Source organism: Manacus vitellinus, unplaced genomic scaffold (assembly GCF_001715985.3).
Source record: "Manacus vitellinus isolate BGI_N305 unplaced genomic scaffold, ASM171598v3 scaffold_50_pilon, whole genome shotgun sequence".
Taxonomy (NCBI): Eukaryota; Metazoa; Chordata; class Aves; order Passeriformes; family Pipridae; genus Manacus; species Manacus vitellinus.
This window is the reverse complement of record NW_021940612.1, coordinates 1,411,712-1,436,055: the sequence shown is the minus strand read 5'-3', so window position 1 is coordinate 1,436,055 and position 24,344 is coordinate 1,411,712. Positions and strand designations below refer to the sequence as shown.

Below are 24,344 nucleotides of genomic sequence, written 5' to 3'. Positions count from 1 at the left end.
AAAAAGTTAGATATGTATACATCTATATGCACATTTAAATATTTATATGCATATCTATGCGTGTGGAAGTGTGTACATGTACCTATACACGCACACTGTCTCTTTTCCTCTCTCCCTCTCCCCCCCCCCTTTCTCTCTCTCTGTCTCTCTCTCTCTGTCTCTGTCTCTCTCTCTCTCTCTCTCTCTCATCTGTATGGCCAGGCTTGATGCTGCCTACAGATGTCTTAATCCCTTACTAGACTAGCCCACATCCCAAGGGAGAGCTGTGGGAACACTTGTCAGAAATATTCTGTGCATCCCAAGGGACCAGCCGCAAATGTACGTCCTTAGGTAGCCTGTGCTGCAGGGATACCTCACAGTCTGGCCAGATTAATTTTTACTGTGTTCTAAATAACGTTGTTAGGTAGATGTGGTGTTAATGCAATGTTTTCAGAGTCCATGGTTCTCACTGCAACACAACACCATTCTCAGAACTCCTTTTGGAAGAATCCCTAATCTCATTCATCCACTTTGATATTCTGCTCACTGCAGCTTTTCTTACAGAATGAAGAGGATGAGGAGCAGCCTCTCAGCCTGGCTTGGCCTGAAACCCGACGCAAGCAGCTCACCTATCTTTTTGTGTTTCCCATTGTTTTTCCACTGTGGGCTACCCTACCAGATGTTAGAAAACCTGTAAGTAACGGTTGTTGCATTATTGCCGTGTGTTCTACACAAAAGGGTAGATCCCTAGCTAAATGCTAAGAAAGTACTGTAGTGGATTTGTGTAAAAATAGAGCTAACAGGGTTTTTTTAAGAGTTTCTTCTTTGAAGAAGATGTAACAGTATCAGTCTTCAAACGGCAAATGGGTGCTTATGAGCAACTGGTTGATAATAGCTCTATAAAGATTGTAATTTATATTCATAATATTTTATAACATAAAGTGAAGGGTCTGAGAACTTCTTTGGGGCCTTCACATCTGTATTTCTGAATCTCTGCTGAATATCACATAAGTGCTGAATAAGTCTGTCCTTCTTCAGTGCCCTAAAGTATACAACTGGAAAGATTTTAGACTGCCTAAATTTTCTCCTTTTTTAAAATATAATGATATGCATTTCTTTAAAATTCATGTTCTACTAGACATTTGTCTTCTACTTATCATCTTGTAATTTTCATACTAGGACAATATCTGTAAGTCCCTTTCATGTGTAAAATACTTGCTAGTTTTGTCCCAAACACAGCTTTAAGTAATGTAAGACTGACAACAAAGGATTTACTGTGACAAGTTACCAAGTCCTATCGATTTTATACTCGCATATACAAAACATACACCTGACTAAGAAGGCTCATGGAAAGTAAAACAGAGAAATTCAAGAGCTAAAAAAAAAACTTTAGTAGTAGTGTTTTAATCTCTTTTCCTTTCTGGATCAAAAACAGGTTTAAAACTGCTGCAAGAGTGGGATGCACAGCATATAAGTCAACACCTTGAATTCTATTTTCCTCCTCATGCACAGTGAAAAACTTTCCATTCCTAAATGGAAATGCTAAAAACCTGCAATTCAGCGCAAGAAAGAAGCTAAAATAAGACCTCTGATTTGTTTTTACATAAAGGTTTTTTGAAGGCTATAAAGTGACATTTTCTCTTCCAATATTTAAGCTTCCTTTTCTTAAAGATTTCAAACAACTCTGCTAATCACTTTTGTTTGGTAACAGAGAGCATACTAAATGAATGTCAGTATTGTTTATTTCTGTATTTATGCCTTCCTTTTGTCATTCAAAACCACACCTGTAAGTTTTTTTTCATAATTTGGTCCAAAATGAATGAGAAATAGGTATGGGCATTATTTTGAAAATCTGAAGTTAACATCAGTAGACCTGTAGCTTTATCCAATATTCTGTACTGTACAAATGAGAACAGCTTTTTAAATAATTGTTTTGGAAAGTGACTATCTCAACAAGTTGCATGCAACTGTGTGATGCATGTGATTATTACTAGCACTAGTATTGTTCACAATAGAACTGGCATCCTGACATCCTGCAGCTAAAATACCCTGCCACAGCACAGAAAAATAAGCAAAGTTGTATATGCCAGATAGGCAAGTGGACAACAGAGCTTTAAAACTTCATTTGCTGAAAAGAGTAGTTTTTTATACAAAAAAAAATGCAGTTTGCAATTACATGTAGTATTAACAGAAGAGGTAAGAAGCTGTATGAGTATGACAAGCTGCTTACTTTGAACATGACTGTCAAAGAATTAACCAGATGATTGCATAAACTATGTAAAATTTCAAGTATGCTTCATTAGTGTGTCTTTAAAGTATTCTCACTTATGTCTGTGTGCTATCCCCACTGATTCCTTCCTAATAAAAACAAAGCCCAATATCACAGTTCAGCATGTGTATCACAAAACAACTTTCATTTAAATCTGTGAGGCAAAAGTTAAAACAAACCTAAAATAATACTTAAATAGGGTTTTTTTAGGTAGGTCTACCATCAGAGGCTTTATTTGCAAGTGTAGTAATTTTAGTCAGAAACCAAAAATTCTGCATCAGGATGCTCAGATTAGCATGAGGATATATAAAGTGAACACTTGTGTGATATATACTTATTGGAAAGACTGTATGGAGCCTTTGACATCCTCTGTGGATGTCCAGTTTTCAAAAAATGAGTTCTTCTTTCCTCGTAGAGTCTCTTTTTGAATGTATATTTTATCTCCACATAATGGAGATGGTTTGCTTGCATTTACTTGTACTATACCAAGCTATATGTAGCTCCATGAAACCTAGAAGCATTAGGAATTTTATTTCATCGACTAGGTCTCCAGTTCTAAAGTTAGCAAAATCCTGCTGCCTTATTATGCTCTGGTGTACACATATGCAAATTTTTATATACTTAGAGTAGATTATGCATTAGTTCAGCTAACTGTCAGCTGATTCACTAGCTGAGATGTTTTAATGTGTTTAGTGCCTTAATAACACCTGCTGACAATAAGCCAGTATGTATTAAAATCCTTACTATAACATCAACTATGTTGTTGACAGTATCCTGGGGGTACATATGCCCTTGGGGAATTTTGTACCTAAGTTTTTGTTCAGGTGTTTTGAACAGTAACAGGTATTTTTCCTGTACTAATAGCTTATTTCCCTCATGGCTCTGTAAAGGTCACATATGTAACTGTCCACCTCCTGCAGTAACAGATATTGAAAGATTGAAAGAAAAACTATGTGACCAAGGTGCCCCAAGGGGGTCAGGAGCAGATATTGAACACCATGTCTTTGGTTTATAACCTTACTCCACTGTCCAACCTTTGTGGTACAGGCCAGAAAAATGGCTATCGGGGCTCTGGTCCTGCTGTCAATCACTGGAGTATAGGGGAGTTCACTTTAACTCTGCAAATTCTCATTACAAACAAAGTGTTACAACTTCCATGAACTCTTGTTGCCATACAGAGATGCACTGTTACCAAGGGGACAAGGACAACATGTTCCTGTACAGATCCAGTTAGAGGAGCCGGTTCTGAGTAATCCATTAAGCACTGTTAAGTGTGAAAGAAAAATCAAACTTTTCAATGCAGATAAATTTATTAACATGACAAATATATTAATCATTCAGGTTGTTAAAGATGTTGGTAATAATACTGGCTAAAATTAAGACAGTTACCTTGCAAATTATTAAGTACTCACTACCTTTCAGGATCAAGCTCTTAGGAGAAAGCCTTCATATTTGGATCATTTTTTCTACTTATAGTCCTGTTTTTCAGACACTGGTGTGAAAGAAATACAGAAATGTATTAAAAAAAAGTGTCCTTAAGGTTACTTATGGACAGGAATAGTACTAATGCATCTAATCTACAATGAAACTAGAAAATACTTTCTCTTTTGTTAAAGGAAAATAGCATACAAACTGAATGAGCCATGGCTTTTCTTGTTTGTCTGCTACCAGGATCACAAAAGAACCAACTGGTAATAAGCTAGGTACTCTGTCTTTACAAGGCAACCATAACAACAGCTACCAAAAGAGGTAGAGAGAAATATTGCTATCTGCTGTCTCTGACCAGTTCTTCTAGGTAAATGCTTAGAACTGGCAGCTCTCTGTATTTCAGAGAGCTAGGGAGTTACAGTGAGATATATCTCAAAAGAATGCTGTTACTAGTTACAAAACGAGCATGATTATTATTATACTCTATAATAAAACCCAGCATACAGAAAACGAATCAGCATTCTCATTATGGCTTTTTAAAATTTTCATCTATCTGCAAATTAGATAGCAGCATCTATGGTGTTCACCTCCTTTGGGCGCTCTCTAAGACTTTAATATCTTTCCTATATTGTGGTGCCCAAAACTGCACACAATGTTCAAGATGAGGCCACACCAGTACCAAGCAGAGCAGGGACAATCACCTCTAGAAACAGGACCCCAGAAACTACAGGCCTGTCAGTCTCACTTCAGTGCCCGTTAAAGTTATGGAGAAGATTATTCAGAGAAGTATTGAAAAGCATCTGAAACACAACACAGGCACTGGTCAGAGCCAGCACGGCTTCACAAGATGAAAGTCCTACTTATCCAACCTGATTTCCTTTTATGACAAGGTCACCCACCTAGCTGATCAAGGGAAGCCAGTTGATGTAATCTTTTTGGATTTCAGTAAAGCTTTTGATATTGTCTCTCACAAGATCCTTTTGGACAAAATGTCCAGCATACAGCTGGATAAACACATGATAAATCATGCAGTGGGTGAGCAGTGGCTCACAGGTCGAGCACAGAGGGTAGCAATGAATGGGTTAACACCAGACTAGTGGGGTTCCACAGGGCTCCATCTTTGGCCCTGTGTTCTTCAACATCTTCATAATTTACTTGGACGCAGGACTGGAAGGGATACTGAGCAAATTTGCAGATGACACAAAACTGAGAGGAGCTGTTGACTCTCTCAAAGCCGGGGAGGCCCTGCAGGGAGACCTTAAAAAATTAGAAGAGTAGGTAATCACAAACCAGATGAAGATCAATGGGGAGAAAGTGCCAGATTCTGCACCAGGGATGGGGCAACCCTGAATGTTCATACAGACTGGGGAATGAGATTCTGGAAAGCAGTGCTGTGGAAAGGGACCTTGGGGGTCGTGGTCGATGGCAAGTTGAATATGAGTCAGCAGCGCCCTGGCAGCCAGGAGGATTTCACCATCTGTAAAATGTACAAGCTTCAAATTTTGCCCTTTTTGAGTTTAAATGTTCCCATTTTAAAATAGATAATTTAAGTGTTAAGCCTATTAAAGTACTCTTAGTCTCCTGAACTGCAGCTTAACAGTTAATTTTAGTGGGAGATGATTAGCTAAGACAGAAGAGGAGTACACATGCTGCAAAGTTACTGACTCATAATTCTTAGCCATCTGAATTACGTGGGTGTCTGATTCAGATAGGCAATGTCTTCTTGTTGGGCAAGAACCATTTGATATATATATAATCACAGTATCAGAGAGCTATTACTGCTCAGTACAACTCTTGTTGTATTAGTTTTGTGTAAGCCAGTGTCTGCTTGTATCTTGAGTGTTGTCAAGTGATCATTCAAATTGCATTGCTACAAGGTGCTCAGTGCAGATTTTATGATAAGTGTATTGCTTCATGTCATTCGCCATATATGTTCCCAAAAAATCCCGGTTTTTACAAGGAAGACAAAAAATGTTCTAAGTTGAAAGAGTTGGCTACTAAGAATGGTGAAAAAAAGAGAAGTGCTAGGTGTTTAGTTTTAAAAAAGGAAGTTGCTGTTTAGAATCATCCCTACCAGACTCAGTTCTACTCCCACTGATGTCAGATCACTATTTTAAAAGTCATCTTTGTGTTCATTTCAAATTATGTTCCTTTTCAGACTAAGGTCTTCTGTCCCCCAATGCATATAAAGTTTTCATTTTAAACTTAAAAGTCCATCTGAGTAGGTTTAAACATTATAAGCTCATTGTCTGTAACATTTTTAATATGTGTTCCTATGTATATTCACCTGTGGAGTACTACAGGCCATGTTAGTCAACGTTTACGTTCTCAGGTTTCAGGAGGACATTTAGCATTATGCAAAGTGCACACAGGGAATGAATAAATATTCTGTAGCACAAACTACAGCTGCATCTGCCTCTGGAGCAGATACAGACCTCCTATTTGTCCCATCCTGTAACTGAGTGTGCACAATTGCCATTGCTGACTTTATGTTTTTTCCCACCAGTAACGTCCTGATCTCATTCCAGTTACATCAGCAGAAAGAGTCTACACAGTTTCACTGAGCTGCAGACCAGCCTCAGTGTTTTCTGGTTCAGCTGACAAGACAGTGACATTCCTGCTTGACCAGCATTAATGGCCAGCCCAACTCACTGACCACCTCTTAGTCTACAGCCACCCTGTTCTGCCATGCTAATCAGTTCCTAAATGTGAGGCTGTTCTATATAAATGCCTCTTGTGTTTGTTATACAAGAAAAGCTGGCTGTGCAGTTCTGTAACTCCCTAAAAAAGATGTATTTGACATGGCTTGAGAAAGGTAAATTGGCAAAATCCAAATAGTATTTTTTCTCCAAAAGTCACATTCAGGGAAAACCCTGCAATGCTGTCTACTCCCACAGCACCTAGGAATGATCCCCAAGCTAATGAGTCTCCTGGTGCAGCAGTGGTGTGAACTGCAGTGAAGGCAGGCATAAAAATTCTGGAGTGGAAGTGAATTTATCAAGGACCTAAAGGAAGAAGTAGTGCAGGACTGAGCAACAGCTGGAACAGGTATTCAGAGTGGTATAACTTACTTCCACAGGCTGACTTAGTGCTTATTCATGAAAATCTGTAGATTCTGAGTGTCACATGTCAGAAATCATCTGGGGTAGGAATCTGTGTTCAGAAGGTCCATGATCATAAAGATAATGGTTTCATTCAAGACTGGTAGAATTCATTCACAGTACAAATGTAATTTTATATTGATTTAGATGGTGATCGCCTGATGCAGTACTGCAGTCCTGTTTCCTTTCTGTAGTAGTTAACTCGATCTGTTTTTGTTACATAGATCCTGTCATAACAGTTAGTTAGTCAACAGGAAATATGGAAAACCTAAAAGATTGGGAAGAACAGAAACCAAAATAAATCGTTAATCTGAATATAACCAATTCACTGGCTGGAAGAACACTACCTATTCAAAATTTGACATTAGTAAGGGAGACAATGAAAATGAAAATTAAGTTACTCAAGTGTTGCAGAATTTTTAATTCATTGAAGGGTCTCACTGTGTTTTGTATGTTTTTATAACAAATTTCTCTACAAAACAAAGCATGGAAAATATGTTTTTAGCAGATCTTCTATTGTAATAGAGAGAAGTAAATGCCATAATTTTCAATATGTATGTTTTTAGCTCTGCCATATGCATTCTTTGTTACACTGATTGTGAAAGGTGTTGCACAAAGTCACTAATGTGTGAGGGAAAGGTATGGATGCCTGTTTTATCAATTTGAAAACATTAATTCTGAATAAGTATGAAATTATTAATAAATTTAGAAGTCAAATCACTGTTCAGCTAAACACATATGCAAACTGCATCATAACAAATTATGATACAAATGATAACCCAAAATTTGCCATTTATCATACAAGTTGTTACTTGTATGGAAGAATGAGGCATAGGTAAATATATACCAGTGTAGGAATTCAGTTTCTTACCTTTCTTGAATGTATTTTGGTCATCTAATGATGACCAGAATACTTGCTCAGAACAGGTCATCAGAAGAAATGACAAGCCACTGTCATTTTGAGAAGCAAATAAGAGTATGGCATGTCATCCTTCAACATAGGTTTTTACTGTTTCTCTTTGTTTGTGTTTCAGACATCAAGAAAATTTTTTCCTCTCACATTTTTTGGCTCTATTAGCTGGATTGCCTTCTTTTCTTACTTAATGGTCTGGTGGGCACACCAGGTAAGAATGTGATACTGGTACAAAATAAAAGCCCCACGTTATGTTTTGCACTGTGAGAGATCATTTAGAATTAGAGTCCATCATCTCTGTCATGCTGAGTAGTGCCTTATTTTAGAAGTTGCAACTACGGATGAAGGAAATCACTACTCACAAAGTAGAAAGTAGTTCAGAGAGCTGTGGTTCTCCTGTCTACAGGACTTGATCATTCTCGTAACATGAGTGCTATCAGCAACTGTCTGTCAATAACTTATACTTCTATGTGACAGCCTTATCTCTCTCCTGATACATGTGGAGACGTGTGAAAATGAGTATTTCTTCAATCTTGCTGGGTATTCTTCAAGATAGTCGGCAAGTCCAGGATAATATTCCTGATTAAACAGGTTTACAGCAGAAAATGTTTGTTCACTGCAGGACACTTTTTTTCTGTTTTTCCTTAAACCCTTTTAGGTTGGAGAGACAATTGGTATTAGCGAAGAAATCATGGGATTGACTATTCTTGCTGCTGGCACATCCATTCCTGACCTTATTACCAGTGTTATTGTAGCACGCAAAGGTCTGGGGGACATGGCTGTGTCCAGTTCTGTTGGAAGCAACATATTTGACATCACAGTGGGGTAAGTCCTCCAGCAAGAAAATTGTGTCCATTTTAAACAAGTCTTTTGTTGTTAGAACATTGCCATGGTGTCACCCACAAGCAGCAATCCTTAAAAAGGAGAGTGATACAAATATTCTCTGAATGTTACTGTGGCAAGTGCTCTGAAGTTTATAGACATTTGCATGACAGAATTGTTATTAATATGTTCCCCGATTCTCGCTTTGATACATTCCAGAGGTGCCTAGGCAAGTGAATTGCATTTTAAAAAGTGAGCAAGAGCATTTTTCCGAGAAGGAATTTCAAAGCTTTTTATGCTTTTGTCAGATTGCTGTTTGCTTTCCATTACCATTCATTTTGCTTATACTAGAGCTTTCTTTACAAATGATGATCAGGAACAATTCATTGCCTCTGCAGTATTCAACATGTTTGCTGTAATAACAATGGAATGTCACTGTTTTGAGTAGCTTGTTTAGGCTGCTGTTGACATGTGATTTATTTTTTTATATATACCTGGCAAGTCCCAAATTACAAAGCAATTCTTTCTTAACAAAAAGCACTCTTTATATAGCTCTTGACAATGTGAAGCTGCATGAGACTGAAATTTGCTATTTACACTTCACTGATTCACTAAGATGTGTGGCATGAGGTACTGGAATTCAAAATCCTTTGAGACTAAGGTAGATCAGGTCCAGAAATAATGTCATCTATGCCTCAGTATTTGAAAAATGTGTGGGAGTACACAGATATATTCTGTCTTTATTGCCACATTCCCATCTTTAACACTAGAGGACAGAGGTACTGAGAATCATGTCCATACTGTCAGTTTCTCTGCCTTTGGTTGTTTCTTGCTATTACTCAAACAGAAGAGCAGATCTAGTCATAATCAAAGTGCCAAACAGCCTAATCATAGAAGAGATCATGGCTTTTGCTGCTGAAAATATACCAGCAACTGCACAGTGCAAAAAGGGATCCTGAAGTAGGAGTAGATAGTAAATGTCTGTTTTACTTCATCTGTAAGTGTCAGTACCTTAGACATAGGAAAACTGGGCTCCTTTTTTTCTATTAATCCAGAAGCATGAAGTGTTTGAAATAATATTTATATGCAGAAAACCTGCAAAATATATGAAAACCATGTGCTCCAACTTGGAGTACATAGGGTGCATTACAAAACTTTTCTCTTTTGCAATGCTTTCTTAACTTTAAAAAAAATGTTTAGCCTCTTCCTGCCAGTAGAGATGGTTTTGTCCTGCACCAGCCTGCTAGACTTGGTATATTTACAACAGAAATGGCACAGTTGAGCTGTAGACTGGTGTAGTTAGTACTGCAGCTCTAATAAATTATTCTCTCTTGAGCAGCTTATTTGAAGTTTTAAGGTTGTGAGCTTCTGACAACTCACTTCATGCTTTCTAAGCCTGCTAAGCTCCAGTCAGTCTTAAATATTTATTTCAGCTTGACATCTTTCAAAGGGATATTACCTCATACTGTGGTTTGAGAGATGAGAAATGCAATGACAGCAAACACAAAAATAAAAATTAAGCTGAAGTTCAACTGAAGTTCACATTTGAACACAGGTTTATAGAGTAAATGTGGATTTAAGGGCCAAATTTCAGGCATTTAAGGACCAAATTTTGTGGACAGTGTCTTGCAAGTGCCATTTCTTCATGGCAAGGACGTGTTTTTATGTAACCCATCCCCCTGTCATGCATACTCTTGGAAAGAGAGTGTGCATAGCTTCCCCCACAGATGGTGTGAAATCCAGAAACAAATGAAAGAGGTCTTCCTGCTCACAGATAGGATGCCGGTTGATTTGCAGCCAAGGGAAATACAGTTCACCAGTGTAACTAGTGGAAGAGTGGGGACTGTAAATCCCATGTGTTCTCCCCAAGAACTATGAGCAAGTTGACAGGTTAGATTTATGTACATATTAGAAGAGTTGAAACTCTTCCTGCCTCACTTTATGCAGGAAGCCTCTGGTTGTATTTTGAATTGTCTCCAGAAACTTTCTAGTGCCTCTTTCTGGTCTTCTGTAATTTTTTAAACTATTTTTTCTGTTTCTTAACAGCCTTCCTCTTCCATGGCTCCTGTATGCTGTGATTAACAGTTTTGCCCCAGTGGCAGTCAGCAGCAATGGTCTGTTCTGTGCAATTGTCCTCCTCTTCATCATGCTGCTCTTTGTCATCCTCTCCATTGCTTCCTGCAAGTGGAGGATGAATAAAATCCTGGGTTTCCTCATGTTTGGGCTTTATTTTGTATTCCTGATTGTCAGTGTCCTCCTGGAGGACAAAGTGATCCAGTGTCCTGTCTCCATCTAGTGGAAAGTGCTCGACAAAAAACCCCCAGAACATACATCTTTATCAAAGAAGAAATATGTGTACCAAAACAAGACACCAAAAAAAAACCACAGTGGAAAACTTCACTGAGAATAACCCATAGATCTGTAAATTTCCTCTTCCTTGATTTTAAAAGAGTGAAAGAAAGAAAATTACACAAAGGGTGGATCTAGGAGCTGAAGAATGACTGCGGCTGGACAGTGCAGTTACACATGAAGGGCTGAGTTCAGCTGCACTGAGGTTTTCTTTGCTGCACAACATTCTCGCTGCCCAGTACTGGACACACCACGCACGCACGGAAACAGCGACAGTTACTGCTTCTCCTCAGCCTGTGGTTCTCTGTAGTCGTATACACAGACACACAGTGTGCTCAGTTCTTAAGGCTCTCCTCTTCTAAGGAGAATACTGATACTAACTTTGTGGAGGCACCACCCCCCACATACCCTGGTAATGGGATTTTTCTGATGATCTGCTGAAACTCCTGAATGGAAAGTGTACACCGAGTACGAGTCACAGATGAGGAAGAGCTTGTATGTCTCTTCATATGGGTGGATTTGTATGATGTGATTTCAGCAAAGCCAGTGAATTCATCAGTGTTTTGATCATCTGCATCACAGGTCTGTAAAGGCAATCAGCAGGATGCTAATGGTGGTTTTTTACATCTTGCAAAACTCTTCAGGTTCCAGAAACTCTGTCTCTGGCACTGAAGGAGCCACGATGCCTGACCATTTTGTAACTGGTGCAGATTTTCATTGCATTCTCATGCAAAGACCAGAATGGGGATACTCTTTCTTCTCTAATAGCAATGCAGCATGCAGTGACATCATACAGCTATGTGAACACACCATTTTTTCTAATGCAGCAATATTAACAGTACCAATGGCTTTCAGATGCTGTTATGAGTTTGCCTTTTCATGCCAGAATAAAAAGGCTAATTTGCTTAGGCATAGTATATTATACAGAAAATAGAAGTAAGTAGTTTAAAAGTGGCAGCCTAATTGCTAAGTGAATATATATTTTACAGGCTTTCACTAATACTTGGAGTGTAAGGACCTTCACAGCTACATATAGTTATTGCTGGAAGAGATCCCCAGCTGTTGTACAAAGCTGGGGCAGTTCACATTTACTGTTATAAATCTTGAAACTAGGTAGGAGAAACACAATTTAATTACAGTGGAGCTGCAGGAAGCTTACATGAAAATTCTTCGGTATTGCTGGAAGTGTAAATGTCTAAAGAAGCCCAGGAATGAGTGAAAATGCAACATCCTTTTACTGAAATATTGAGGGAAGGAGAAGGTCCAAACCTAGAACAAAAGAATAAGAAGGGAGAAAACAACTAATGTTCATCTTCCTTGTAGTTTGGATGATTTTTTAAAAAATGGGAGGACTGGAATGGGTGTTAAGAAATTATTTCAAATAATCATTTGTTTGTTCAAGTCTTTTGTGCAGTTAGAGTTCATGAAGATTCAGTGCATTTCTGTGACCTGTTTCAGCATTGTTTTATATGCACATTGTGCTCACAATGGCAATGCCATGCTCACAACTGTGTAACAGAAGGCTCAGCACATTTTGTCTTGTCAGTTTTTCTCTGCTCCATGCTGTTTGTTTCTCACTCATCCTCTTTGTCCTTTACTGTTTTCCTGTTATATGTGTTTGTGTGTAATGGTATATGGTTAGCGAGTCAGGACTTGACAGAAAACAATGGTAGAGAAAAAAGTACAAAGTTCATATTAGGAATATTAATATTATGTGATATCATGAAGAAAAAAGTGAGATAACAATGAACAAAATGAAGGAAACTAGGAGTTACAATGGCTGCTACTCATATATTGTCCTAAGGTATTAAGTCCGACCTACATGCAGAATCAGTATTTAATCTTATCCAAACATTTGCAACGTCTCTCGCTTTTTTAGTGCTTTTTAGAGTGAGCGTCTCTCATTGTGAGCAAAAACTTGTCGTTGTATTTAAGATCCTTCATTGGTCCAGAATCCTTACCTGTCTTAACGATAGTGCTACCCACCTCTTTAACATTTGTTCCTGGGAGTGTACACTATGGAAAGTAGGTGTATTTACATACCTGCGGTGCCCTCTACTGACAGGAACAGCAACCTTGCTTAAGCAAATCTATAAACCAATATCTGAACTCAAAAGAAACATGTGTCTCAAAATACAGAGCTGACTCCACAGTATAATCTATTCCAGGGGAGTCAGCAATTGCTTTTATTTCTGATGACAATGCTCAAAACAGGCAATCCTTTCCCAAGTGAGCAGAATGAGAGTGATCTGAAGGAGTGTGTGCAGGATCATGAGAGGGCTGTGTATATGGGAGTGTACAAAATACTAAGATGCCCAGATTCACTGATCCAGATTCACTGATCACTTATTTCAAATAAAGAAACTAGTCCGAAGTCTGATCTCTGTTCAGGACATTACTCCATTACCCTTCCCTTCCCTTTTCTTTTTTTCTTTTTTTTTTACTGCATGCCAGTATGGTGTAACAACTCCCATACTGGAAAGGAAAAAGCCCTACCTGACCTTCAGAGCTGTAAGAGCACTCTGATGCACTCTGCAGAGTGGGGGCAGGTAGGGAGAAGAGAGTAACTAATTGAAAGCTATACGCAGTGGGAATATTTCAGTCCACAACAGGCATCAACAACTTAAAGGAAGACTTTTATGTATAGGGTTAAGAACTGGTATCCTGTAATGGCAGTTGTATACTGTCTTAAAATGTATCTCATTTCTTTCCCATTTCTGCTTGTCTCTATCAACATATTTATCTTGCAAGGTATTAAAAATAAGTTTTTCCCCTCCAGAATAAGACACCTCATGGCTCCCACTGCCTTGCATCTGTTGGGCAGCGCAGTCAGTGGTAGCTCAGCTCCAGAGGTAATAGGACAGATTTCAGTTGTGTGGTGCTTTCTATGGAAACAGGCTGTGAAAGATGGTTCCACTTACAAAGGCAGCTTTCTGCTGCTGTGGTAAAATGTTTAAAGATACTTGCATGCCAGTGTGCTCTGATAACAAAACAACAGCTGTGCTGGCTGGTAGAGAAAAGAGAGGAAGGGGATGGAGAGAGAGGCTTACTCCCTTATCCTGTGCAGGAGGTGTTCAATCTTTAGCTGGAATGCTGAGTGAACAGCCAAGAGCTGCTGCAACACTGGATGTCCATGAGCTGCCCAGGCTCAGTGCTGCCAGAAATGCACACCACCTGTTACGACACTCCTATTTTACAGTGGCAGCAAATTTCCCAGCATTAAGTGTTTCTCATTGTTCATAATTATTTCACTGTGAGATCATGAACATTTCTCAGCATTGCACACCTAGAAGTCAAAATTCAGTTTCTATTTTCTTCAGAGTTCTAAATGATTTCACTAGGGATCTGGTTCTGCACACTGCCCAAATTCTACAGTGAGTTCTTTGGTGTTGAAGCCTCTTCCACCTGCCTGTATGCCTGTACTCACTTATTCAATTGATGTTGCTGTCTGCATAATCCTTATCAAGAATAAATCAATAATTAAGAGAAAAATTGGTGTTATTATAAGGATCCTGTTCTAGCTTGGCAACACAGTAAGTAAGGTAAGAATGCAAGTTCAGATTAAATAGCCAACTCTCTGTGGCACCATTATCTCTGAACAGAACCAGTACTGGATGTGATTTTTGGAAAGGATTTCCAGTAGTATTTGAGTAGGATCATGGTTCAGATTGTAACATATTGTAAAGGTTTTCTGCACTAACTTCATTGGAATTAAATACGAGAATGGACCCCACTGGTACAAAATACCATTGGAATCCTACAACAGTTCTCTGTTTTACACTCACTCACTCACTCACACACACACACACACACACACACAAATAAAAAAAAGAAAAAGCTGCCTTCCCTCTGCAGAAGCCACCCTGGTCACATCTGTAGGGTAAATGCTATAAAAGTGTGATTGAAAGTGTGGTATGAGGATGTTCTCCTCATGAACTACACGTAGACATGCAAAAATCTTTCAGCAAAGCTCTGTGGTTTCTAAATTAACTTTTTTACTGAAAGCTAGTGCTTTCTTGTAGTGCAAACAGGCTCTTGTGTCTGTATGCTTCTGCTTATGTATCCAATTGATGTGGCTGACAACATAAACTTCATGAAGCATAAAACACAGCGGGTGACAAGGAATCTTATCTAGATGTCATTTAATGTCTGTAACGGCAGTGAATCTACCATGTAATTTCCACATATACTACTTCGAAGTAGTTTATGGTCACTGTCACTCATGGTACTGTTGTGTGTGGATATGAAGGTCCACAAAGCGGTAAGTTAAACATGTAGCTAATCTGAGTACAGTGAAAAAATAGATGCTTAGAAATATTATTAATGTTTGGGTGTTTTTTAAGGGATTATTTCTCTGGTTGTCTTTTACTTCATTATGTATTTTGCAAAAAAGGGGATATACAGTGTTTTCTAATTAGTATTCTTTCAGCAGTAATTCCTTAAAATAGCATCTTATGGTCCATATAACTTTTGTTCTGAATCAAGTATGAGTCTGTATCAGATGGTTTTATAACAAAGAAATAATCCCTTCTCCAACAACTGGCCCAACAAAATACAGATTTCTACCATTACCTGGACAAGATAGAGACATTTATCTTAGGATCCCATACTTCACAAATGCAGTTGCCTAACAAACCTAATTGTCCTGGGAGCTATGTACAAAGAGAAAAATTGCATTCACTTGTATTCTTGGAAACAATTTTACCTCTTGTAAAATACAATGACACAACTATCTGAGAAAGAGTCATAGTTTGAGCAGCTGATTCTCGTCTTCCTCCTATTCCTGGAAAGTGAAATTGAAGAGTTTGTACCAGGAAAAGTACTTGCAGAAAGTGCACTCAACAGTATAGAAAGGAGTCCTGCTCCAGTCCTCCAACAGGAATGGGTTTCATTCTTGGTTCATGTTAAAATTACCCTTCTTAGGTCTGTTGCCATCAGTTACAGGAATATCAGTATTTCCACTGGGACTGGGGAGACTAACTTCCAAATTGAAATTACACAATTCAGTGTAGCCATCAGATACAAAATTCATTTATGGATCACAGTTCCATAGTTCAGACAAGTCATCCTGTAGATCTGCTGTGTGTTGCTAGAGGTCAGTGTATGGCATCTCAGGACTTGTCTGCTTGGATGGGTGCAGCTAGTTTGCGCTTTCCCATGCCGATGCACCTGCCTGACTGGATGCAAGCCATATATTCTCCAGAAGCCATGTAATCACATTAGCATGGCGCTGAGCCCATGCTCCAGCCAGCCAGGTGCAGGTCAGCCCCAGCCTAGAAGCCACATAACCACTTGGAGTGTGGGTAGACCAGACACACACTTGGCCACATCGTTCCCACGTGAGCCATAAGTGAAGTGGCACAGGACAGGATTGAGTAATTCAAGACTGGTAAATGTACTGTACATTCATGTAGATTTATTGTAAATTTACCACTCATCAAAGACAAAACCAACCCCAACAAAGAAATTTGTACACATTTTTAAAGATCTTGCACTTTACTATTTTTTTTATTTTTATTTTATGTCACATAGTTGTCTTAATGCAAAAAGAAGCCATAAAAAACCCAGAAGACTAGTATGGGCTTTCTAAATAAGGGGATCATTAATTTTAAAGTAAAGAATCAATTTCATGTCTCTGTTTAAGGTCTAATGTAAAATACTGACAAATAAATGTACAGTAAAGCAGGATCTGGTTTTGCCTTAGTGAAGCTGTGAGTAAGTCAGGGGGAGTTTGCTCCTCATACTCTTGAGTTTTCCTGTGGGGCTGTACAAAATGCTGCACACTACCTTTGCAGCAGGGAATCAGTCCTGCCATGCTTGTTCACCCCAGGAAAAAGTCAGGCCCAATGAAACAATTAAATCATTCTACTACTCCAATGTTTTCTCCCACTGAGATCACAGTAAAGGAAGTTCCTTATGTTTTAGTACATTTATAAGAGATGAGTTAATTCTATCACTTTTTCCAGAAGTTTTCAGAGTCAGATTATCCAAGAAAAATCAACCATTTCATTTAATCCCCCGTTAAAATCACATAATGCCAAGGATTTCACTTGGGTTTGTGTTCATTTCCATTATCAAGATCTCTGTTGCACAGTTCTAATTTTGCAATCCTGACTCTGGGGAGTTGACTTAAGTGAGTTGAAATTATTTCTGTCACTTAAGATGGCAAGATCAGGACACTGTATTGTCATGTGAAAATGCTAATGTGTTATAACTGACAATCAGATGCTATTTTTCTAATACAGCTTTTTTAGCTTGTTTACTCCACTTTTTAGTTTTCATACTCCATAGTCTCTCATTTTCAACTTATTGTAAGAAAAATCTGAAGTCCCCCATCTTTACTCATTTCAAACTTTAAAAGAAAAAATACATTGCCATGTACTTTTTATTTTGCAAGTCCAGGCAACGCCCTGAAAATTCCAGTTTTTCTCATGTGTATGGATCATTATTCACTAGATGAAACTCTTTTATCTCTGAATCAGTATATGCTCTGTGAATATAAGTTTGTATATAGTATGGAAGTTACCTTTATTTGTACATAGACTCTTGGAAATAATCCCTTCTATCAAAGCTCCTACGTCATTGTATCTACAGAATATTTCACTGTGGTGTGTACACTTTCTCACCTTATGATAACAATACAGAGCTCTTCATATAAATCACTTTATGTAATTGAGTTGTCTAAGTGTGAATAACAATAACAACAATAAACACTAATAAAAAGACTGAAGAGTGTGTCCTTTTGCTCAGTATCTTTTGTCTTAATTGTCTTGGACTTGCTGGGGCTCTGAAAATAGTATGTTAACTACCTGCTCTGCGTTGAATGATGATCTGCGGTGCTACTCATCATTATCAGTGTTCAAGCAGTGCTAATTGCCTCTTGCCATTTCACTGCTACCTTCTGTGTATGCACAGAGTAAGGAAAACATCTGTGTTTCAGTGAGTTTAAAATTTAGTTAGACAAGGATTTTTCTTATACAGACGAATGGGAATCCAAACTTCCTGGAGCTGTGTATATCTGAAGCCCTGTGGTTCTGTCTGGGGCCAAGTTCCCTTACATTTCTTTACTGATATGTTTGATCACAAGTCATTTTGAATGCCATTCTTTAGTTTGACACCTTGTATAATCTTCAGGCTGCACAGTCTGTTGTGCTTGCCAGCTAGGCATTTTTTTAAGTCTGTCATTGGATGAATAATACTTTTAAACAAAATAATGATCTTCAGTAAATGAAAGCAAAAGAGAGTCAGTAATGCTAAAAATTTCCCATAATCAACCAACTTTTCCATCTTCACAAGTTTTAAAAGGTTGCAAATGGACATTATTACTTAATATTTCTCCCACAGTAGCTCTAGGAAGACATCCTCCACAATGAATTAAGGAATTTTTTGTGAGGCATTGTGTCAACCCTAAAGGTTTGATCTCAGGACAGAGATTTTTCATTCACCTTTAACCATTCTAGAGCTTTAAAATTTTAGATTGGAAACAACAAAAGAAATTTGCAGGTAGACTAGATGTTGAGAATGGTGATTGTCCTGAGAGATTCATGCCTGCCAAATGGGAAAAACAAGGTCAAGCACATCCTAAAAAAACCAAAGTTGGCAGATGCTCCAAGTTACAGAAGCATAGATGCTTTCAAAGAGATAGAGAGTTGGAGAAAAAGACAGGCTTTGTCTGAGAAGTGAACATGCATACGTACACACACATATACACACACAGCCATTCACAGCTCTGCTTTATGGGTGTGTGTTGTCTTACCCACTTCTTGCTAGCATTTGACCTCTTCCTCAACTTCAGCAACTTTTGACAGAAAGTAGAGTATATTAAAACCTTCAGTACCACAGCAGGCCTTAATGGTATATGACTGGTGTGAGCAGAGGAAAGAGAAAAAATATATTAAATATCCACCACAGTCTTGCCTGGAGGAATGAAGGCAAGTTGCCATGTGTTTCCTCATCCACAGGCAAGTACTTCACTGCCTTACCTGTAGTCCCTGAAAAAACATTCACTATTACTTTTTTCATTTACAAGTAGTTGTATCTGGAGTGTATATTGACAAGAAGAAAAGTGATATGTGTGTTTAAATTCAGTTAAAACTTCCCTTTCCTGGAAAGGCTTCAGAGCTTCCCTTTAAAACAGGGAATTCCCTTCAAATTAGGGAATTACCTTCCTGTTAACACCTATCTCAGAGAAATAAATATTTGTGCCAGAAACTTACAGAAAGTAAAGACAGATAGACTACAGATTATAGGCCTAAAGAGATGTTTTATCATCCTTTCATCTCTTTATTTATGCAGATTTTCTCATCATGGTTTGAAAAACATAATTTGTCGTGAACAAGGGTTTGGGTTTTTTTTCAGCAAGGTGATGAGGTACTAAGAAATTAGTTGTAAATCTACAATATTGCCTCTGAGGCATCAAACCCAAACCAGACCATTTCTTGCAAGCTAAATATGAGGCTCGTAGGCAGAGAAGCTACAGCAACCTGTAAGGTTAAAGTACACGAAACTGGATATTTAAGCAACAGTTTCACAAGGATCTTTAAATGAACAAGAGGCGTCCCACAAAGCTTTGGGTTAATTGCAAACACTTTTTTCCTGTTCACCAGCAATGAGGAGTAAATACCAGAGCTTTGCTACAACTTTCCACTAACTCTTGCTATAAATGTGTGAAATTGCATATGCTGATTCTGCAACACAGGAGGATTGCCTGCAGTTGGGCTGGGTCAGAGGAGGAGGAGGTCTGGCTTGGGTTTGCTGTCTGAGGCAGAGGACAAGGTGGGACGGTATGTTTGTGTGTACTGCCTAGCTTGGGAAAACACGTCACTTCACTGGACTTTGCATTTCATGCTGTGTTCCAGGGACCCCTCCAGGGCAGGAGGGGAAGACAATGAGGAAAACTGACAGAAAAATTGCCAGTTACAATTTATGTCTAAAAGGACACATAATAGAGTGTTTTCCTTCCTGTCTCTCTGCAGCCCAATATAATTGTATTGTAAAATGAAGGAATTACAACCCTGAGTAACATGTCCTAGAGGGCAGAGGCTGGACTAGATGACCCTAACAGTGGCCCCTTCCAACCCTACCCACACTGTGATTCTGTGATTCTGTGAATGGTGTAGTGCACTGTTCCATAACAGTGAAAACAATTGCTTCCACTGCCCCCTCCTTGCCCCTGCCTATTTCCTATTCTTTCTTACTAACTAGGTTGAAGAAAAAGGGAAACTACTTCCAGAATATTCAAAGTGTCTGTTAAGCTCTGGACCTACTCTTGTCTTCATGTACTGTCTGCCTGCTTTGATTATATGCCATATTGCTGGTCAGAATTTGCCTCTGACGGCAATGACCACCTCTTGCTAATTTGGTATCTGCATTTTCATGACTAAGGAACTGTAGCCTGATGCTCTGCAACCATGAAATACTGTTAGCTAAAACTAGCTCTGAAGAGTTTGACTTAATATCACAACATGCAACACTATTCAAGAAAAATCAGTTTGAGTGTTGAAAACATTAGCTTATTTCAGGCTAACATGCTGTATTGTTCATTTTTGCCTCTGTCAAAAGCGTTGATAAACCCATTTTCTGTTATATTTTATAGGCAATTTTAAAAAAATTATTCCCTAGAATCCAATGTACTCTCCACTCAGAACAATGATTTTCAGCAAAGCTCTTACCAGAACCTGACTGAAGAAGCAGTTCTTAAGGTTTGCAATTATTAAGATACAATTTTCCCAAAAATAAATTTCCTGAACAACTTTTCTTCACCACCATCACCTGTCCTGCTAAAAACCCATTTAAAACATGCCAGGGTATTGTCCTGAGAAGAGCCAGGACAAGCATGGTGGAGGCAAACCTTCCTTGTCCTCAGGCCTGTTTTTCCTCCCCTGGCCCCCTTCATACTCCTGTCCTCTCTCTTCCTCACACTGCCCAGCATCCCAAATAATTGCTGTCACAAGCAGTGACTCCACTCGTGGAGGCAGGTGATGTTCAGAGCTTCATGGTCTCAGGTCTTTTTTACCATCCTAAGGGCCAGGCAGCAGGAAGGACTCCCATTTGTAAGTAAATCCACAGCCCTAGTTGACCTAAGAAACAGTCCAGACATAACTCAGGTTCTCTGTTTGAAGTTTTGTTTTATATATTCCTGGGGTTTTCATCTTTTTTTCATCTTAATTAGTATCTCAGTAGGCCATTTGTGCTTTTGTAACTCATCATACCCCTGAGAGAAGTGTGGTTTTGCTTACAGAAAATAGCAGCCTAAAGGACTAACGCCAACATGATGCTCCCTCAGGTTCATTGCAGGCGCTGCCAGTTTGCCCCAGCTGGCAGCACAACTGACACCACTTTTAACCGTCTGTGGTATCATGTGGCAGCTGAACACAGAGTGGCAAGGTCAGCTCTGCAGGTACCACCAGGCATCATGGAAGGAGCAGAGAGCAACTGGCATAAGCAGGGCATCCTCAGTCATTTCCCAGTGGGTTTGTGCAAAGTCTGGACACCAAGAGAAAGGTGATGCTATGTACATGCACCCACTGCTGCACCTGCCCTGGCGAGCTCTACCACTCCTGCCTTACAGAGGGAAGTTGGAAAAATGTATTGGCATAAAGGTGCTTTGGCACCTATTCCAGATTGTCTAGAGCTGCTAAAGTCACAGACCTCAACATGCAGGCCTTGTGAGGTGACATTCTGGGAAGGGGCAAAAAAATTTAAATCTGCTAGCCACGAGGACTGCCACAAACTGCATCAGAAGTGGTGGGCACAGTGAACTCGCAGAAAGGCACTAGTCTTGGGAAGTATTAAGGGAGGTGGATGGATGGAAACACAAACAGGTCATGTCCTCAGTGCATGAAAGATGGCTTATGTGGATTAATAACTGGTGCTAGGATGGTTCCTAAAGTTCTTATTTTCTTGGAATTACATTAATACCGAGTATCTGGTAGCAGGTGTGCTTGTGGACATTTGCAGGCAATTATCTCTGCTGACAACTGGGAGATAATAATAAACCTCCTAATGCAGGAGAGAACAAGGCACAAGCAAGCAAGCACACACATCAAGCAGGGCAGTACAACTCATTGTGTCCTTGTTCCAAATATATACTTCTCTTAACATTACAGCAGCTGTTCTCCTCCCCAGCCAAAATCCCTGCTGTTCTTCCTTGAAAAAAAAGCATCCTCCTCTAGGCTGATTTCAATTCTGAATGTAAAGAAGAAGGGCATTAATAGAGATAATAAAGAGTGCAGAAAATACTGACTACACTTGCCAGTACAGGGCAGGTGCCTAAACAAAGCTCTAGGTTTCTCTAGGCTCCTGCACCAGTCCCAGGTAGAGCAGCTGGGCTTTGCCTTTCATAATGAACTACGTAGGGGGTGGCTTTTCACTTAGACTGGCACAGTGAACTTCCTCAGCCTCACCATATGCCTGTAAAGAGCTATGGATTGTGTTTTGCTTCTACACTAAGAATTCAACAGATTTCCTTCTACTGTTTACTATGTATCCTGGTTGCATGCCAAGTAACAGAACGTATCCCATCATTTCTGAGGAAGGGATGGTGCAGGTCTCTGCCCCTGCAGGAGGGCTTTGGGTGAAAGCACACATCTGCTCAGCATTCAGAGCTACACAAAATCACTGTGCAACCTGCAACCTGCCAGCAGGCTGCAGGGAGCAACTTGTCCAGACTGGTTGCATCTGAAGGCATAGGCCTTGCTGATTTTTCCTCTGTGGACCACCAATGAGTTGGTAGCACAGTGAAAGAGGCATTGATGTCTTTGAGAAGCTTGGAAGGGGATTATGTCAGGCTCCACAGAACTAGAAACAGCAAAGGGAGAAGGCTCAATGAAACTTTCTTTCTCCTAGGTTGGAGTCTGGTTTTAATCTCAGTTAATGTGCAGCTAATTTGAATGAAATAACAACAGGAAAGTTGAATTCATATAGGACAGGTCATTTTTCTAGCCTAAACTTTACTTCTTCCTCAACTTCTCATTTATTGTAGGCAGAGTTAATCTGAGAAGATAATACCTTTATTTGGCTCCAGAAAAAGCAGTCTAACCAGAACTAGGAGAAATCAAGTGAGTGCATTTAAACTGGAGTTTCTGTGGATTTGGGAGACAACATCAGGGCATGTGAATTTGTTGCTAGAATGGTTGGCTTTGCATGCAAGTATGGAGGTATTTGCTGTGGGATAAATGCAATCCATTTTGCAAAATTGCAAACACCAAAATGGCAAACAAAAAGGATCTCATCTATCTGGAATACTTTAAATAGTGAAAATCTATGTTTGTTTCCACCAGAATTAAAAATTAGTTATTAAAAATATTTCTGGCCTTTGTTGTATTTAGTGTCCTTCACTTGTAACAATGTCCCTTTAATTTACAGCCTCCCCTACCCGTGCCTCTCATAATAGAAGACACTGAGTTACAGGATGTCTGGCAACTTGTTTCACATACGGTACTGGAATATAGCTTATGCTGCAATTTTCAGGCATTCAGTGCTGATGTCTTTGCTTCCCTTGTATTACCTTCATCAGACTGATGCAGTAAATGTTCTGCTTGTGTAACTTGTCTTGCTTGCCTATTTTTTTAACATGTGAAGAGTAGCACAGTGAGTTCCTGAGGTTGAGGTTCCTCTTCTGCTTTTGTCCTCCACACTATGAAATCGTTAATCACTTGTTTTGTTCTATTAATAGTCATCCCCCAGGGATGCTCATCTTTATGAGTTATGAGCATTTGCTCTAGAGCAAAACCCTCCCCTGACATAAGGTGTCTGTTATCTGTGGGCTATGACAAGAAGAGATACAGAAACCTATGGGAGAGGCCCTGTTAACATCTTTTTGTCCTTACACCCTACTAACTGGGATGCGTTAGCTAACACAGGATGAAAATCCAGCAGAACAAACACACGTTTTAATTAGACTGAAACAGTTTTTAGACTGTAAAAATCAAATGCTACTGGAAACCAACATATATTTAATTTTCCACTGCAATATATGGTAAATAACAGATCTTACTTTGCCAAAACAGGTTTGAGGTAGGTGACTTGACTAATAGCATTCCTGCCACTGACTCATCTTTAATCTGATACCACATGCTCCAGCAAGCATTTCAGCTTTCTATTCACAGCAGCATGAATAAGAACACATGAGGACTGATGGTTTCTCCTCCCTGAGACACCTACCCAAAGCAATACATTGTACATTTCCATAATTCCCAGTGGTTTCACTTGGCTGTCTGAAGGAAGGTATTTCTGTTGCAGATAAATAATGTTCAGACCTTGAAGCTGAAGAAGTGCTGTGAGTTCTCCAAACTATTGGATGTTATCTGGGTCAAGGGCAATACTGATAATCATAGGATTCACAGAAGGAAGGGAAAAAATGATCCTTGAGTAGCTCTGAAGAACAATCTATTCACTTTACCTTCAGTGCATTTGTCAGGAGGACAATGGGGAAAAGTTCAGGCAGGAGACTTCAATGACAGAGCTCTCTATAGCCCTCAGA

The 24,344-nt window shown here is 39.2% G+C and overlaps 1 protein-coding gene across 3 annotated transcripts in view; it reads left to right on the top strand.

The window, feature by feature from the left end:
- SLC24A2 (solute carrier family 24 member 2) overlaps nt 1-17,611 on the top strand; it is a 114,025-nt gene extending 96,414 nt beyond the window's left edge. For all 3 annotated transcript variants that reach the window (XM_018080958.2, XM_018080959.2, XM_018080957.2), the window contains 4 exons: nt 544-672; nt 7,812-7,901; nt 8,349-8,515; nt 10,559-17,611. In XM_018080958.2, coding sequence (XP_017936447.1) covers nt 544-672; nt 7,812-7,901; nt 8,349-8,515; nt 10,559-10,808 — 636 coding nt within the window. In that variant the 3' untranslated portion in view covers nt 10,809-17,611. The remainder of the gene's footprint in view (nt 1-543; nt 673-7,811; nt 7,902-8,348; nt 8,516-10,558) is intronic.
- The last annotated feature ends 6,733 nt before the right edge of the window (nt 17,612-24,344 follow it).